The sequence below is a fragment of the Cryptotermes secundus genome, unplaced genomic scaffold, assembly GCF_002891405.2.
Source record: "Cryptotermes secundus unplaced genomic scaffold, Csec_1.0 scaffold1674, whole genome shotgun sequence".
Taxonomy (NCBI): domain Eukaryota; kingdom Metazoa; phylum Arthropoda; class Insecta; order Blattodea; family Kalotermitidae; genus Cryptotermes; species Cryptotermes secundus.
In genome coordinates this window covers 765,363-782,007 of record NW_019720598.1, presented here as the reverse complement: position 1 = coordinate 782,007, position 16,645 = coordinate 765,363, and the positions used below count along the sequence as shown (strand labels likewise).

Genomic DNA, 16,645 nt, shown 5'->3' with positions numbered 1-16,645 from the left:
GCAATTTCGTCATGAACCCAATTTTTCTGTTAATGTTTTCCACAGAAAAGGAAACTTGCTCATTAAGTGTCGTCTTAGTTGTACTATAACTTTCTTACTGGCTTCAGATTTGTGACATGTTCATATATATAGTTTTCTCAGGATTTATCACATTATTTACAGGCTTGCAAGATAATTTCTGCGTTACTTCCTCAGTATCCAAAAATTCATTACTTTTGTTCCTTGTGTGTATAATTGGCATGAACCTTTGCTGTATATTTCCACAGGCCACTTCACGCAGATGGTATGGGCGTCTACGCGACACTTCGGTGTCGGGAAAGCTCGCAGCCGGACAGGCAAAGTGCTTGTGGTAGCACATTATCGGCCTCCTGGAAATATTTCTGGTCTCTTCCAACAAAACGTTCTGCCGCCGTTACCTGATTACGACGCTGAAATGACCAGCGAATCAGGAAGCGAATCCAGCACATCGCGTAGCACAGAAAACTACACATAGCGAGTTCCATGACGTCATTTTATTGTAATGGGAATCTGCAGCGTCTAGGAAACGCAGTACCAGCTTTCTCTGCGAAGAGATTGGTGCCAATGACAAGCCTCTGCTTGCAATGAGGCAGAATTAAAGGTTTTCATTTACTACATTCTGACCCACGATTAGACGGGCAATGGCTATATCGAATCTCTATTCTGCACAGACAACATTTAGTGCAAAATGGCAAAGGAGTCCTATATATGAAGACAACATAGAAATGGCAGTGGCTGTATCGAATCTCTATTCTGCACAGACAACATTTAGTGCAAAATGGCAAAGGAGTCCTATATATGAAGACAACATAGAAATGGCAGTGGCTGTATCGAATCTCTATTCTGCACAGACAACATTTAGTGCAAAATGGCAAAGGAGTCCTATATATGAAGACAGCATAGAAATGGCGAAAATATACCAGAATATATACCTAATGCTGGTATTTATGAGCCCTATTGTTAGTTAACAAATGAGGCCTGACATAGTTTTAGCTGCTTTAAGTGCAGTATATGATCATCTGTTTGTCTCTGACTGTAAAGTCTGAAGAGTGGGTTTAACATTTCTGACGTTTCGGAATACAAGAAATTGTTTTAGGCATAACGGTTTCCGTCTCATGATTGTTGGCCATATCATACCACACAATCATGAAAGTGTTTCTGGACCCAAGGTTTGGTTGATTGTGTTCAGAGTCACAAAGAGGCAACGAAAGAGATGAATGTACTACTAAGAATGTTCTGTTTATATCAAGCAGCACAGCTTCCCTAGCGTATAAAAATAAGATTCGATTGCACTAATTCTTCGTTCTACGAACGTTTAATTGACGAATTTTCACATTACGACATTTAGAAAATAATCACGCTTTTTATATGAATAATAAATATTCGTTGCAACGAAAGCGCTCCGTCCATAGTGCACTATCGCCCGACTGATTTTTTTTTTATTTCTCGTTCCCTTTCTTTCTTTTTTAATTATTTGCTTGTTTCATTTGTTATTGTTCATTTAAAACCAATGTAAGAAAAAAATACATACGTATTTTGCTTCCTTTAATATTTTACGAGACTTTATAATTTATATTCACCAAAGAGCCTATTATCAGGACTTATAAATCAAGGAACGTGAAATTGGCGGGAAAAGTAGCATATTTGAGGTGACAAGAAATTTACAATCATTTGGTCGAAGAAAATAAAAGAAAGATATTGGGAGACCTAGGTGTGGATGGGAGAATAATATTAAATCTATATAAAAAAATAGGATTCAGGATGTTGACTGAATTCAGCTGGCTCAAGATAGGTTCCGTCACATGCTTTCAGGTATATTTTATTATTTTTAAGTATTGCTTGTTTCCAAGCAACGGTTTACAGTCTATGCTAGTGTCATGTTACAAAGAGCATTACTGCATGCCCAGTTAACTGTGTAAAACTTTAAGACAATGATGTACATGAACTTAAAAAATTTGTTAGAGCTTCGTACTGCTAATGTTTCCCATAGATGATAGGTGACAATCGTGACAACATTTGGTGCTGTTTTAGAATCACGCTACGCGTGAACTGCATATCACATAGAGATCGCAGCTCAGTTCAATAATTATTTAAAATAATAAGAATTTAAGGAATACAGCTTTCAATTTCTATTTATTATAGTTAGCACATAGTTGGCTGAACAATCAATATGTAACTACACAAACTGTGATAACATATAGGATTAAAATGCTGTAACAATTTTTGTTATAATGGAAAAGTACAAAAGCCATTGTGAAATTTCATTGACGAATTTTTTCTATTATATTGTTAATGATAAGCTTCATGATGTCCCTGCAATGCGAAAACTATTACTGAGATTATGGAAAGCAAATTACCCTTTAATGAATATTGTGAAAAAGGCACCCAAATCCAAAGCTGTATATAAAAGTAAGTAAAAGTAAAGGTATCCCTGTAACAGGCCGTGAAGGCCCATAGGGTTGTGAGACTTTGAGGGTCCCACATTGTCTAGACAATCGGCTCAAAGATGGCGGTAAGGTTGTCAGCCTTACACGCCGGCCGCGCTTTACTCCCCAGGAAAATTATTTATTTAATTCCTGGTACTCATTTCTGTTGGAGGCTGAGTGAACCCCAGGGCCATAATGCGGCCTGAAGGATTAGGTCAATTGAAAAAAATCCAATTTATCTTAAACACTGCCAACGGCAGGAGTGCAGAAGCGCACACTATCTGAAAGATACATTTTTTTTTTCAAATTCTTTCTTGTAATTTTCAACACACAATAGACCTACATTTACTGCAGGTACAGGGAGCTTTTTGTAAATTCACCCAACAGTGTTTCCTATGGATCCTGATGATTAAATGTAATTTAAATCCCGTCTTTCAGAGGTGAAACATGTGAGCATGTAGACTGATGATCTTCAGGATAAAGATCTTATTATCATGCACTCCGTGCAACGCCTGTAAATTTAAAAATGAAAATATTCAGTACCCTTCAAATATTCATTAAAGTTCTAATAATTTGGTTTAGTTGGAATTCTGAAACACACGAGCTTTGAAAATTTTAATAAAACCGAAGTTGCAAAATTATATAAAAAAAAAAACAGTAATTTTATAATTTGTAGCAGGGCGAAAAGTTAAGGGGACATGCCAATCCTGTCTCTTTTTGATGTCCTGGACTTACTTCATGCTCAGACTCCTTCTTAAGCAGAAAATATTCTTGCTGCCTAGCTGAATGTCCAACCTGGGGAGAGAGTGGTCTGGGATGTGATACTGTGTACCAATGCTTCAGAGGAACTTGCTACCTCCATCTTCACGAAATGTTGGTCTCCATCAACCAAAATAAATGATTTCATATCCCGTACTACCGCAATTTTGATACCCACCTCCATGAGAACCTCAAAATCTCACAATTTGATACTTGCAATGTTGAAAAACACTCATCCATTCCTGTGGTAGGAATTTTACCCATGACCATGAGCTTTCATGACCAAGCCTACAGTTATTTATGATTTCTTTTTTCCAAATTTCCTGGTATTTTACAACGAGTTTCTATACAAAAGTGTAACCCCTGCAGCTTTATATTTATATCACATTCAGTCTCTGGTGTGAAACAAGATATTAAATAAGAAATGGGAACTTGATTTCTGTCTATCATTGGATTTATGAGTATATGTTCAACTTTTGATGTTTTGTGAGGCAGTATTATGTACCTTCATGGGCTTAGTTTTAAAAGTGTAGTGTTTTATGAACTCTAATCATGATGAGCTCAGAGTAAACAAGAGTAACAGGCTTCAGAATAGCTGCATGTCTGCTTGCATGTTTTCTTATTATATGAAACAATCATATGCTCAGCAAGCTGTTTGTCAAATACATTCAGCTGCCTGCCGCAAAGAATGTACTTTTATTAATAATAAAATATTGAGACTGGATCTTTAGTATGAAACAACACTTTGACTCTGAGTACACCGTGCAACAACTAGTAGCAGTTAATTAGGTAAAATATCTCTAAAATTCTTAATACTAAAATACAATGAATGGAAAGACAACGGGCTGTAGTATGTAATTACAATTCTTAGAACAAATGTTTAATATACATAGTAACATAGTCCTACTTATGATTAAAGTTTACAGAAAAATGAAGATGATATTCACAACAAGATTATATATAAATTAAGCTAGTAGCTAATTAATGTAGTGTCTTTTAAAAATGCATCTTCTAGCTTAATTTTCTTTAGATTAATATATTTTTTTCCAAAAATGGAGTGTAAATTAAAAAAAAAAAACCTATAGAACAAGATTGTGATTACTACATAAAGACATGATGGAAACTAATAGAATCAGTGATGTCATCAAGCTTATTTAAGCTCCATCATTATTTGCAGGTGACATTAAGTTCTTAATTTGTGCTTCTTTCATACCTAATATGATTATTGAATTTTTTAGTGCCCTAAGGTTAGCTTACAAAATAGTTAATTTGGTAGTAATAATTATCAAAATTTCAGCCAAAGAGGATCTAGGTTATTATGACTTTAAGAAGCATAAGCCATAGTAACAATGAAGGATGCTCAAAATTATTAGACCAAAGGAAACAAACCAAATTACAGTGGTTACAGGATTCAAACGAAATAAATGGGGATAATCTGACCAATATAAGATGGGACACCAGAAGGTATTTCAGGAATAAAAAGAGTGAATATCTATAAGACGAAATTGATGAGCTTGCAACGAACAGTAAGAACAAGAACATCAGAGACCTGTATAGAGGAATAGGAGGGTGTACCAACCTAGAAGCAACTTAGTGAAGACTGAGAAAGGTCGTCTGCTTGCAAATTCCCACAACATTTTGAACAGGTGGAAGAACTACTTCACTCAGTTACTGCATATACATAGGGTCAGTGATGTTAAGGAAATAGAAATACATGCAGCTGTGCTGTTAGTACCTTATCCTAGCCCTACTGAGGCTGACATTGCTATTGCAAAGTTGAAAAGTTATAAATTGCCAGGTAGTGATCAAATTCCAGCAGAACTGATTCAAGCAGAAGGTGAAATATTATGTTCTAAGGTGCATACACTAATTAATTCTATTTGGAATAAAGAAGACTTACCTGATCAGTGAAAGGGTCTATTATTGTACCAGTTCACAAGAAAAGTGTTAAAAAAGACTGTAATAATTATTGTGGGATATCGCTGCTATCAACTTCATACAAAACTGTATCTATATCCCATTCTTAAGGTTAAATCCAAATCAACTATTTGTAGACTTCAAAAAAGCCTATGATTCAGTTAGGAGGGAAGTCCTGTAAAACGTTCTCATATATTTTGGGGTACCCATGAAACCACTAGGCTGATTACAATGTGTTTAAATGAAACGTATAGTAAGGCCCATGTAGGTAAACATCTGTCTCATAATTTTCCTATCCAGAATGATCTAAAACAAGGAGATGTTTATCATCACTGCTTTTCAACTTTGCTTTAGAGTATGCCATTAGGAAGGTCCAGGAAAACCAGTTGGGGCTGACATTAAACGGAACACATCAGCTGCTGGTCTATGCTGATGATGTGAATCTAATGGGTGATAATGTAGATACCATAAAGAGAAGCATGGAAATTTTAATTGATGGAAGGAGTTCGGTCTGAAAGTAAACACAGAGGAAACTAAGTATATATTGCTGTCTCGTCACCAGAATGCAGGGCAAAATCATAACATAAAGATAGCTAACACATGTTTTGTAAATGTGGCACAGTTCACATATTTGGGAACGACTATAACAGAAAACCTGATTCAGGAAGAAATTAGGAGGAGACTGAATTCAGGTAGTGCTTGCTAGCATTCAATCCAGAACCTTTCTTCCTCTCATCTGCTTTTTGAAAATATAAAAATTAAAATATGCAAAAGTATGATTTTGCCTGTGGTTCTGTAGGGGTGTGAAACTTGTTCTGACATTAAGGGAGGAACAGAGACTGAGGGTGTTTGAGAACAGGGTGTTGAGGGGAATATATGCATTGAAGACAGATGAAGTGATGGGAGGTTGGAAAAAAGTACATAATGAGGAGCTTCAGAAATTGGGCAGGGTATGTAGCATGAACGGGGGCAAAGAAGAAATAAGATCTTGGTGGGAAAGCCAGAAGTTAAGAGAACACTAGCAATACCAAGACATAGGTGGGTGAACAGTGTTAAAATGGATCCTAGATAGAGAGAATGGAATGTTATGGACTGTCCTCTGGCTGAGGACAGAGACAAGTAGAGGGCTCTTGTAAACATGGTAATGAACCTTCAGGTTCCATAAATTGCTGGGAAACTCTTGAGTAGCTGCACAATTAACAACTTCTCAAGGAAGGATCAGCTCCATGAGTGAGTGAGGTAGTAATTATTCTAGCCATATGAACCAGAAAAATCTCTTCAGCCATACAAAGTGATGTGTTACAGATTAAGCGTATTGATGTAAGTCATCAGATAGGCAAAAATGAATTAATGGTGTCAAATTGCAAAATTAACTAGGTTGGTCTATATATAAGATTTATTATCTGCTTCCTCTTTCTACTTTATTTTGTCCATTACTCACGCAGAAAGACTCACGACTGCAAGGTATGAAATATCTACAACATTTGTCTGTTATCAACATTACTTTCCTTGACTGTCCAGACTTCCAGTGATTTAAAAGCTTCACTGAGATCAGCATAATATTTAGGAAACTATATAGGCTCAGGAAAATTTTTTCTTTCTTTACATGCTCTTGATTTTTGGGATCAAGCAATGTATTACAAAATAGGTTTTTGATGTCCTAATACCTTGTTTCTGATAATTTCAGAATTCTGATGGTTTCACCAGATGATAACAAGAAGTTATGGGAAGAAATCATGACTTTTGTTTTCCCCTCAAATATTTATATTTGTACAGAGTTCAGAAAAACATAAAAAATATATAAGTGTGAAATATCTCCCTCTTTGCAAAAATTTGTCAGTTCATATTACACAGTCTCAAAGGTTTACACTTTGCCATTCACACATATTCAGTACATATTCCTTACAAAATTCTTAAATATAATTAAAATATATTATCATGCTAAACTTCTGTGTAGCCAGGGCATTTCATTAGTATTTATCAACAAATATAAGTGTTAATACAATACTTCCATATTATTCCCTTCCATTGCACTAAAAACTAACCTGAATAGAAAGAACAATTTCTTTATATATTCAGAGTCATAATTTGAATGGTTGTAATCTCACAAATTTTTGTGATGCCATGTTGGTATTTCAAATGATAAAGAACTCTAAATATGAATGATGAGTAATTTAACAAAATCCGCTGATTCAAAAGTTATTAACTGGGGAAAGATACACCATTGTGGAATTGATATTGCACTCCCACCTCTCTGTTTTACAATTATGGGAGTTCATCTTATGCTTCAGAGAGAGATACTGCAGGGCATGTGACACTGTGCAAAGAATGCATTATTGTAATCTTCTGATGGCTGTGTGCAAACACTTAAAAACAAATTAATCTCAATTTAAAACTGTAATTCTTAAGACCTACAGTTTGACTTAAAATATTCCAGACATAATGTTACAAAGTCAAAAAAAAGGATGATCTCATTTAAGATTTTTTTGGACAGCAGTGAATCTAAATACTGAAAAAAAGAGAGTTTCAATGGAGAAAATTTAACAATGAGATTATAGGCTTGGGGACTGCCTCTGTGGTCTAGTGGTCAGAGTTCCTGGACTACAGATCCAGAGGTCCACGTTCGATTCCCGGTGCTATCAGATTTTTCTGAGCAGTAGTGGGTCTGAAATGGGGTCAACTCAGCCTCATGAGGATAATTGAGGAGCTATTTCAAGGAAACAGCGGCTCCGGTCTAGAAAACCGAAATTAACGACCGTGGGGATTCATTGCGCTAACCACGCAACACCCTCTAGCCACTAAAAGTTGGCACTAACTTCGCCGACAAGCGGCTGTCTCTTGGTCGGTATAGTTCGCTTGCAGACTAAAACCACAGTGATTGTTTTGTTTGTTATAGACTTGGGATCGTTGTAACCGGATGTTAAATGAGCGAAAACGTATTGAGGAATATTAAATGGGACTTTCACAGTAATTTATTAAGTTATTTCTTATGTAATCTGTTATAAGTACTTCAGTTATGTGTTTTCTAATACGTTGGCCTTCACTGAAACTGACCCATGTTCTTCTTGTATGCAGAATTACAGCTGAATTGGTTTGGAATTAAGAAGAGTTTTATATGCCTTTTCTCCTCTGTCATTAAGCAAAAAATGAAGATTAAAATTTGAATTCCATATTTGGGGTTTAAATTTGTTTCAAGAGAGAAAATTCGAAGTTAGCAATAGCAGCTTGAGATTGCATATAATTTTTATTTTTGGAACTAAATATATATGTTGTTGGAAACATTTTTACAAGTGATGTACATACAAACCAGGATGCATTTCCACGTTGAAGTTTGTAATTACTATACTTGTGACATTATTACAATCATCCTACTAAACCTCTGTCAGCTTGTATGAAGATTGTTGAATTTGTACACCACATATTACAAGTTTAAATCAAATATTTTAGTGCCAATATTTGTAATAATTTCGCTTTGTTACAGTAATGGAATAAAAATGATACTGTAATTCCTGTCATATATATTCCATTTGTAATGTCACTCATTAAGTCATATTGCTTCCTCTCCAGAGTAAGTAAAACCAGTGTGCAACACATCTGACAACTAGTGATTCATGAAATCTACTATATCTGAACTATCAACATTACTTCAGTTTCTCATAGTTTAGTTCAAAATCTCAAAAGTGATCACATTTATTTCCTACATAGGCAAGAAGTGTTAACTTCCAAACTTTAGAACTATCACCAATAATCATCGAAGAGACTGCAGCATGGCAAAATAGTGCAAGATTAAAAACACATGGAATGGTCAAACAGATGTGGTAAAATATAAATGGAATCAGCTGGTGAATATGCAGAAGTTATAAGTGTTCCACATGCAAAGGGAGAGAGTACATAGGAGATAGGGGGCACACAGTAGCGTAGTTGGTTGAGACACTATGATACAAGCCAGAAGATCGTGGGTTCAATTCCTGATGAGGTCACTGGATTTTTCAATTGACCTAATCCTTCCAGCTGCTCTATGGCCCAGGAGTCAACTCAGTCTCTTAACAGAAATGAGTACCATGAATTTTCCTTTGGGATAAAAGGGTAGCTGGTGCATAAGGATAACAACCTCACCACCATCTATGATTGTCTGGAAAATGTGGGAACCTCGACCTCTCACACCCCCGTGGGCCTACATAGCCTGTTAGAAGGACAGTTTTATCTTTACAAGGTGATAATTAAAGAAAAGTTGCAGATGGCACATAAAAAAACCACACAGAAAAATTAAAGGAAAGAAAAAAGCCCAGGGTGACATGAGTGTCAGAAATGCTGTGTTGCTAATGATGAATTTGTGGTGCATTTAACAAACACACTGAAGTTCATGAGAGCAATAACATCAAAGGGGTCTTGAAAATCTGTGTCATGGCGCTCAGCTTCCTGTAAGAGGTGCTTCACTCAGCATGGTTTTGTCTGCTTCTTTTCAAAATGTTTTACATGGAGAAATTCAAAACAGAAATTAGAGGAAACCCCTCTATCTGGGACATTGAGAGTTCTGATTATCAGAATAGACGCAAAAACAATAATGATTGGGGTGATATGTGGAGAATTATGTGTGACAATTGGGAATCGCAAGACGAAGCAAAAGGACTGTTTGGTAAGTAACACGTGTTTTTATTCGGAGGATTTGAAGTTCTTGGAGTAGTGGTTCACTGGAAGATCTGCCTTAGAGCCTCAGGAATCTACTGCGCAAATCTCATATGACAGGTTAACATAAACTAATGTATTCAAACTAAAGTAATATTGGACAAGTCCTGGAGTGGGGGAGGGGCCGATGAGTAGTGTACAGCACAAACTTCATCCAATGACCTAGGCTAACCTAACAAAGCCTAAGGTAATCGACCCAAAGCCACTCACTGGAAGGTTCTGGTGGAGTGCACTGGGGGAGGGGATGAGCAGTTTAGTTTTGAAAATGGTCTTGACACTGAAATGGTTTCAAATGCACCTGAATTTCTCAGGGGTACCCTTAGCATATGGGATAATGACAGTGCCCTGGTATATTGTATCTGAAGGAAAGTTGCTTCTCGATGACTTCATTACAGAGTCAGTAAATTCTTGTGAGTATTCATTAAGCATCAGATGGTGTCTTATGTTCTTAATTTCGTTGTTGCATATTTTGTTAATTTCGTTGTTTCGTTGCATATGACCTTGGATCGACTGATCAAACTACGACAGTGATGTGGGAGTTTATCCTCAAATTGGAAGTTAGTAGTTGTTAAACAGATATCCAGTAATTCCATTATGTCTTCAACTTGTAAAGGTGAGCGTTCTGGGATAGAAGGATGCATATTGAGGCTATTTCTTATGACCTGTAAGACTTCTTTCACTGGTATGTTGGTGAATAGATGGATGTTAACATTTACAAGGTAGTCTTCATTTTATGAAGTGTTCTGAGTTCTTCCTGAAGAAGTCTATATTGCCAGCCAGAGGGCTCAGGGTCTTATGGAAAAAATCTGCCAGGGCATAACAAGGAGAGTCAATAGAGCTAACTACTGGTCTAGGGGAAATGCCGGGTTTATGTGTCTTTGGAAGTCCATAGAGGTGAGTTGGTTTACTGTAGCAAGGAGTCTGTTTATGTTTCCAGGCAGCGGGAAGGACAGTTTTGTGTTTGGTAAGAAGTTTCCATATCTTCCTCTCAATTTGAGACATGGGATCCTTACGCAGAATTTCATAAACCCCTGATTCTAGTAGACTGGATATCTTCTCCTTGTATGTGGACTCGTGCAACACTACCATGTAGTGTCCTTTGTCAGTTTGTAGATTTCAACCCAATACATTTCTTCCTAGTCATATTAGATGTCAAAGGTCTTGATTTTTCCAACATACAACAAATATATTTCTTCACTTGTTATAAATCTTAGCAGGTGGCAGCAATGGAAATGTCTGCATACAGCTATAAGGGAAATCATGTGAAGTATGTTCATATTCGATCTCCATCAGGTTATGTGGATTATGGCCCTGCGCTACACAATGGGGACATTAATACAGAGATACAGAGTCACATTTTTCCAATACATTTCAATACACGTCTACCATTTTACCACAGTGCATACAAAGTGATTGTTTAAATAAATAAATACATGTGCTCTCATAACCTTCATAGCAATCCAGTATTTCATTACTTCGGCCAAAACAAATGTAAAAATAGTGTAATATACATATTCAAAAACTGTTACACAACTATCTGATGCAAGACATAACTATCTTCGAGGCATATACGGCCGTCATATTTCATATCAACACAACTATCAATGCAGCGGTAAACTAAACAAATTAACATATAGAACTACATGTAAAATTTGTTCTGAATTAAATTTTAGTCAGTCTCATAAGAGTGTGTCGCCTAATTATTTCAAGTCGTCTGATAACAGCTGGCGCTATTTCATTTCGATCTTGGTAATTTGTACTATCAAGGACCCTCTTGCTTTATGATATATGCATAAGAGTTGCAAATTTTTGAGCAGGAAGTCGAAGGTTACTACACTTAAAACAATTTCATTGCTCAGCATGGGGACTTTTCTTACAATGGGCATTGTCCTCAGCTGTTCTATAATTTGGCCTAGGCGTGGGGCACCCACGGGCTGTAGAGTGTGTGTGGAGTTCCTCTGTGCTATCTGGATTCCAAAATTCGCTGAGTATGAGTAGATTTATCTATGATGAGTAGTCCGGTAGTTTGTAGTGTGGTAGTTTGATGTGTGGAGCATGAGGAGGAGCCGGCAAGTATTTGTTAAGGTAACTAAGCAATATTTCCACTGACTTCACTACTTGTTACATGACTCACCCCTCCGCGGTGTACTTGCACATTGCCCATAGTTGGAAGCACAATATGCATGTCGCTAGGTTACCAATGAATAGCATTAGACTTATGCAACTAGGGGTGCATTTTCTTTGGTGTCCCTGACCTCTCTGGCCACTGGCTACTTGCATCCGCATTTGGTGGTGTCAGGTGTCTTTTTGTGTGTATGAAGTTTGTAATTATTTTGAAATCTTTGTAGTTTATAATATCAGTTATAAGTTAGTGGAAAGTTCACCATAATGATCTGCAGATTAGAGAGTACTGTTTGTTATGTTTTCTTGTTCTGCAGGGTTGCTGATGAATTTAGGATAGTTTTAGGATGTTGAAACTGAATCACCTTGCTTTGGTAAAACATGTTACCTGTTGTATTTAATTATAAATGACTTATAAATTTGGAAAATATAGAAATATTGGCATATGATTAAATGTAAAGTTATAAATTGCGTATGAGTTTGGAGAAATGTCTTGCGAGGCCCTGCTGATGAAGGGACCTGCATTCTGCTTTGTATTTCAGAGATACCAGGCATGAGTCTTGACCTGGAGACTGCCTAGCCTGGCTGAGGTTTATGTTGGATGACCTTAGCTCCTGCAGGCGAACAGTGGGATATATTCAAATATGATGACTTCCATTCAAATTTATTGAAAACTAATCTTACATTTGAATATGTATGATCAGGGACATTAAATAAATGAATAAGCGAGGAATGTCATTAAAAACTGTCCTATGCTCTTTTGCAAGGGTATGTTACTTTTTAATTACCATGTGAGTGAAATTATTCCCACACTATAGATGTAAATGCTGTATATAATAAGGTTTGTAATTTATTTGCATTACTGTGTAAAAGAAAACCTTACCGCCATCTTTGAGCTGACTGTCTAGATAATGTGGGACCCTCAACGTCTCACAAGCCTATGGGCCTTCATGGCCTGTTACAGGGATAGCTTTACTTTACTTACTGTGTAAAAGAATCAAATTGGGTTAATGTGACAGAAATAGGGTTTAGTGCTTTTTTACTCAGTCATTATTTTCTGTTACTATTAATGGAGAACTATGAGTGGGGATAACATAGTTGGTATAGTGACTGGCTATGGGCTGGATGACAGAGGTGTCAGAGTTAAAGTCCTGGTAGGGTCAAGAATTTTCTCTTCTCCACGTCCAAACCAGCTCTGGGGCCCACCCAGGCTCCTATCCAATGAGTGCTGGGGGCTCCTTCCCTGGGGGTAAAGTGGCAGGGGCGTGAAGCTGACCACTCACCTCCAGCTAGTGCTGAGGTCAAAATGTGGATCTATACATCACTCCCCATAGGCCTTCATGGCATAGTACATATTAATTAAATAAGCACAGAGACAACTTTACCTTTTTTTTTTCTTTTATTAATGGAAGATCTCAAATTCAGCTGAAATGGGAGTGGCTAAAGGTTGAACTTGCCTACACTCTACGTACACGATGCTTTGTTGATGTCCATTTTGTCAGATGCTTATTTCCTTTTGTCATATCTTATTTGGAAATTTAAAATCTTGAATCTTAATTAGTCATCTGACAGTGCACTTGACACATTTTAGTTGCAGTCATCTAGTAAAAAGTAAAGTAAAGGTAATTTCCAGCGTGGTCCATCTCCAATTTTCACTATTGACTTTACTCGGCATCTACAAGTCTGGGTGTTTACAACCATAATGAGCAAAGCAGTTCTCAATGGTCTTGTTACTTACTGTACTGCTATTAAAAGATTAATCCATGCACTGACCTCCTTTGCTATTGAAAATGTCAGTAGATTTTCTTGAACTCCTTCAAGGATGTAGTTTACCAACTTTCTGCAATATAAGGACTTCCAATGTCCATTGGCTGTACCAGGGATGTGGTGTTGAGATAGAAATTCCAGTTTGATATTTTTCAAAGAATCTAAATGGGGGTGCACATTTGTCAAGAACCTACAGTTTTTCTTGGTTTCTGTTGTAATCCCACATCCCAACTCATCATCCCTTTCTTACAAATTTCAGATGTCATCTACACATTTTTCTTAGCACAGTATGTGGTAAACTGTCCCCTTAAAGCATTGAGGCTCAGCCCTTTCCCCCCAAATCAATAGCTGCCATTTATCAGTTCCTGACATGTTTCAAGAGCTCAACACAGTTACATCATCCACTGCTTCCTTCAAACAAGATACAGCTATGTGTTTGTAGCTTAGGGTACCACCCAGCATGGCACAATAAAATAAACTTATTTCATCGGCACTGTACATATCATCTGCGCTACATTTCTGAAGCAAGTCTGGCAGCTTTGCTCAGTACTTACAGCATAGCACTGTCCTTCTTGCTATGTGCCTTGAATTTTATCCCAAACCTGCATTTCCTAAGGACAACCAACCACCTGTTGCTCTGAAATTGTTATGACCCAGCTTGCTAGCTAACTCCTCTGACCTGCTTTTCAAAACTGGACCACTTACAAAAACATCTCCTCCAGTTACGATAAAAAACCAATGACTGAGGACCTCTTCAACATCTTCATACTTCCATTTTTGGAAAGTTCCTTGTTGTATGTGGTGTGATGTCCAGTCATTTTGCAGTTTCTCTTGCTGCTGTACATCGCATGCAACTGTAGATTTTACCACTACCATTATCTCTGCCAGTTGGCAATGATTGGTGTTAGCTGGCTGGTTTTTAATTTGTTCATGTAAGGCAATTTCATCTACAAGTGTTAAATCTCCCCTAGACATTTCTGTTGGGAACTATAATTTTAAATTTAAAAAATTACTGCATATGCTACAGTAGACTCACTAATGATGTAGTAACCACAAATGCATGACGTGGCAGTTACTGGCCCAATTAAATGGCATGGTTACCCAAATATGCAAAGCAAATTATGATTATATTTTTGATTTGTTTTTGTTTCCAAGATTTGCCCCATTTAAATGGTGACCATGTTAAGTGGAATCCACTGGTTTGTGTGTGTGTACACACCACTGTATCTAGCTCTCTCCTGGGACTCATTGATAAACAGAATGTTAAGATATGTCTGGCACAACTTTTACAATGAAGTTTACAATGGCACCGTGCAGGATCTAACCTCACTCTCAAATATGTTTTCTTTTCCCCTGAGTTTCCACTAACCGATGATGGGGGTGATGTCACAAAATATGACTATGCAGTCATCTATTGTGACGTCAATCACATCTACAGTATTTCGGTTGTCGCCAATACGCTCCGGAATTCTTTCTTATTCTTTTAAAAGTGCGAAATGGGGGTACCGAGAGTTCCCAACCGGCGAGAAGAGTGCCGGTGGTTAACCATATGTGCCACTGTACATAAAACCGAAGTAGCTCATCAAGGCCTTAAGATTGGTTAATTTTACCTGATCTACTGCAGCCAAACCAATAAGGCAGCTCTACTGGATCAGAAACAGCTTCGGGACTTAAGTCTCAGTCTATACGTTCATATACAATTCATTCATCAGTAATCTGTCAGACGACAGGTTCACAGTCTCTTCCAAAACAATATGCAAATTATATTCGTCTCTTACCTGCAAATCCTTATTAGGCTCTTTACGAATTAATTACTGCTTGTGTAGACAGAAGACTTCGCCATTCATATTCTTTTTAAACTCACATCCACTATCACAATTGTTTCAAACCGCCATTTTTCACCAAATAGAAATAACAGCCAATCAAATGGCTCTCTCTTACACGTGAACCAACGATTATATTCTCCTCATACAATGGGATCTTATTGGTCAAGCCGAAAAGTTTTGACAGTGATATGGGCGCTTTCTACGAAATGCATCGACACTGTTGTAATGTTATTATCCCTTTTATATAAACACTAAAACGTTTTAATTAATTGAATAATATTTTCAGGTTGAAATTTATAATTTTGTGGTTACAGAAGCAAAGGAGTCTTTAACTCTAGTACTACGCAACAAAGCAATGTATTGTTTCCTCGGTCATGGCTTATGAAACTAAATTAAGTGTCGCACTGCGTTCCATGGATGTAGTCAGGATATGAGACGTTGGAAGCAATTACTTGAGTTCCACTTTTTCCCTGGTCTTAGAAGTAAGAAACGGAGCATGCAAAAAAAAATATTGCGTTCGATAATGCAGGGAATCCAAGAGGTACTTTGAATTTGTACACTTTAAGCTCATCACAATTTGATGTGCTGCTCAAAAGAAACCCGAACAAATATCCTACTCTTCCTTAGGTTACAAACCCGTGTTTTCTGTAATTGGTTGTGGGAGCCTACCACAATGCATCTCCAGACTAGCTACCAACTTCTGGTAGGCTGGCAGAGCGAAGCAGGCGCTAGCCACATTCAGCACGGACCGGCACGGACGGCGCGGAACACGGCAACGGAAACTCCCACTGGGCCGCTAGCAACAGCGAGTCTCCATGTAGCTACACCGTCAGCCAACTCCGAGAGCGGTCGCCTAGACCCACTGGGAAGTCCACCGCCAGCGATGATATTCAGAGTGGCAGTGCGGCTTCCGCCGTTCTGGGCCGAGTGGCCAGCCGTGTAGTTCGTCCAAGCAGAGCACAGTTTACCTTGGCCGGTATCAGCAGCAAGAGGAGCAAATTCTTCTACGTAATCTCGCGGCTGGACCACCGGTACGTCACGGAGGCAGAAGACATCATCACCTCTAAGCCAGAACGAGACCCCTACACTACGCTGAGGATCAAGCTCGTGAGGTGGCTGCCCCCC

The 16,645-nt window shown here is 37.7% G+C and overlaps 1 protein-coding gene across 1 annotated transcript in view; it reads left to right on the top strand.

Moving 5' to 3' along the window:
* The window catches only part of LOC111870536 (repressed by EFG1 protein 1), a 32,478-nt gene extending 30,012 nt beyond the window's left edge, over nt 1-2,466 (top strand). Inside the window, exon 5 of the mRNA XM_023862904.2 lies at nt 267-2,466. Within this exon, the coding sequence (XP_023718672.1) occupies nt 267-493 (227 nt within the window). The 3' untranslated portion in view covers nt 494-2,466. The remainder of the gene's footprint in view (nt 1-266) is intronic.
* The last annotated feature ends 14,179 nt before the right edge of the window (nt 2,467-16,645 follow it).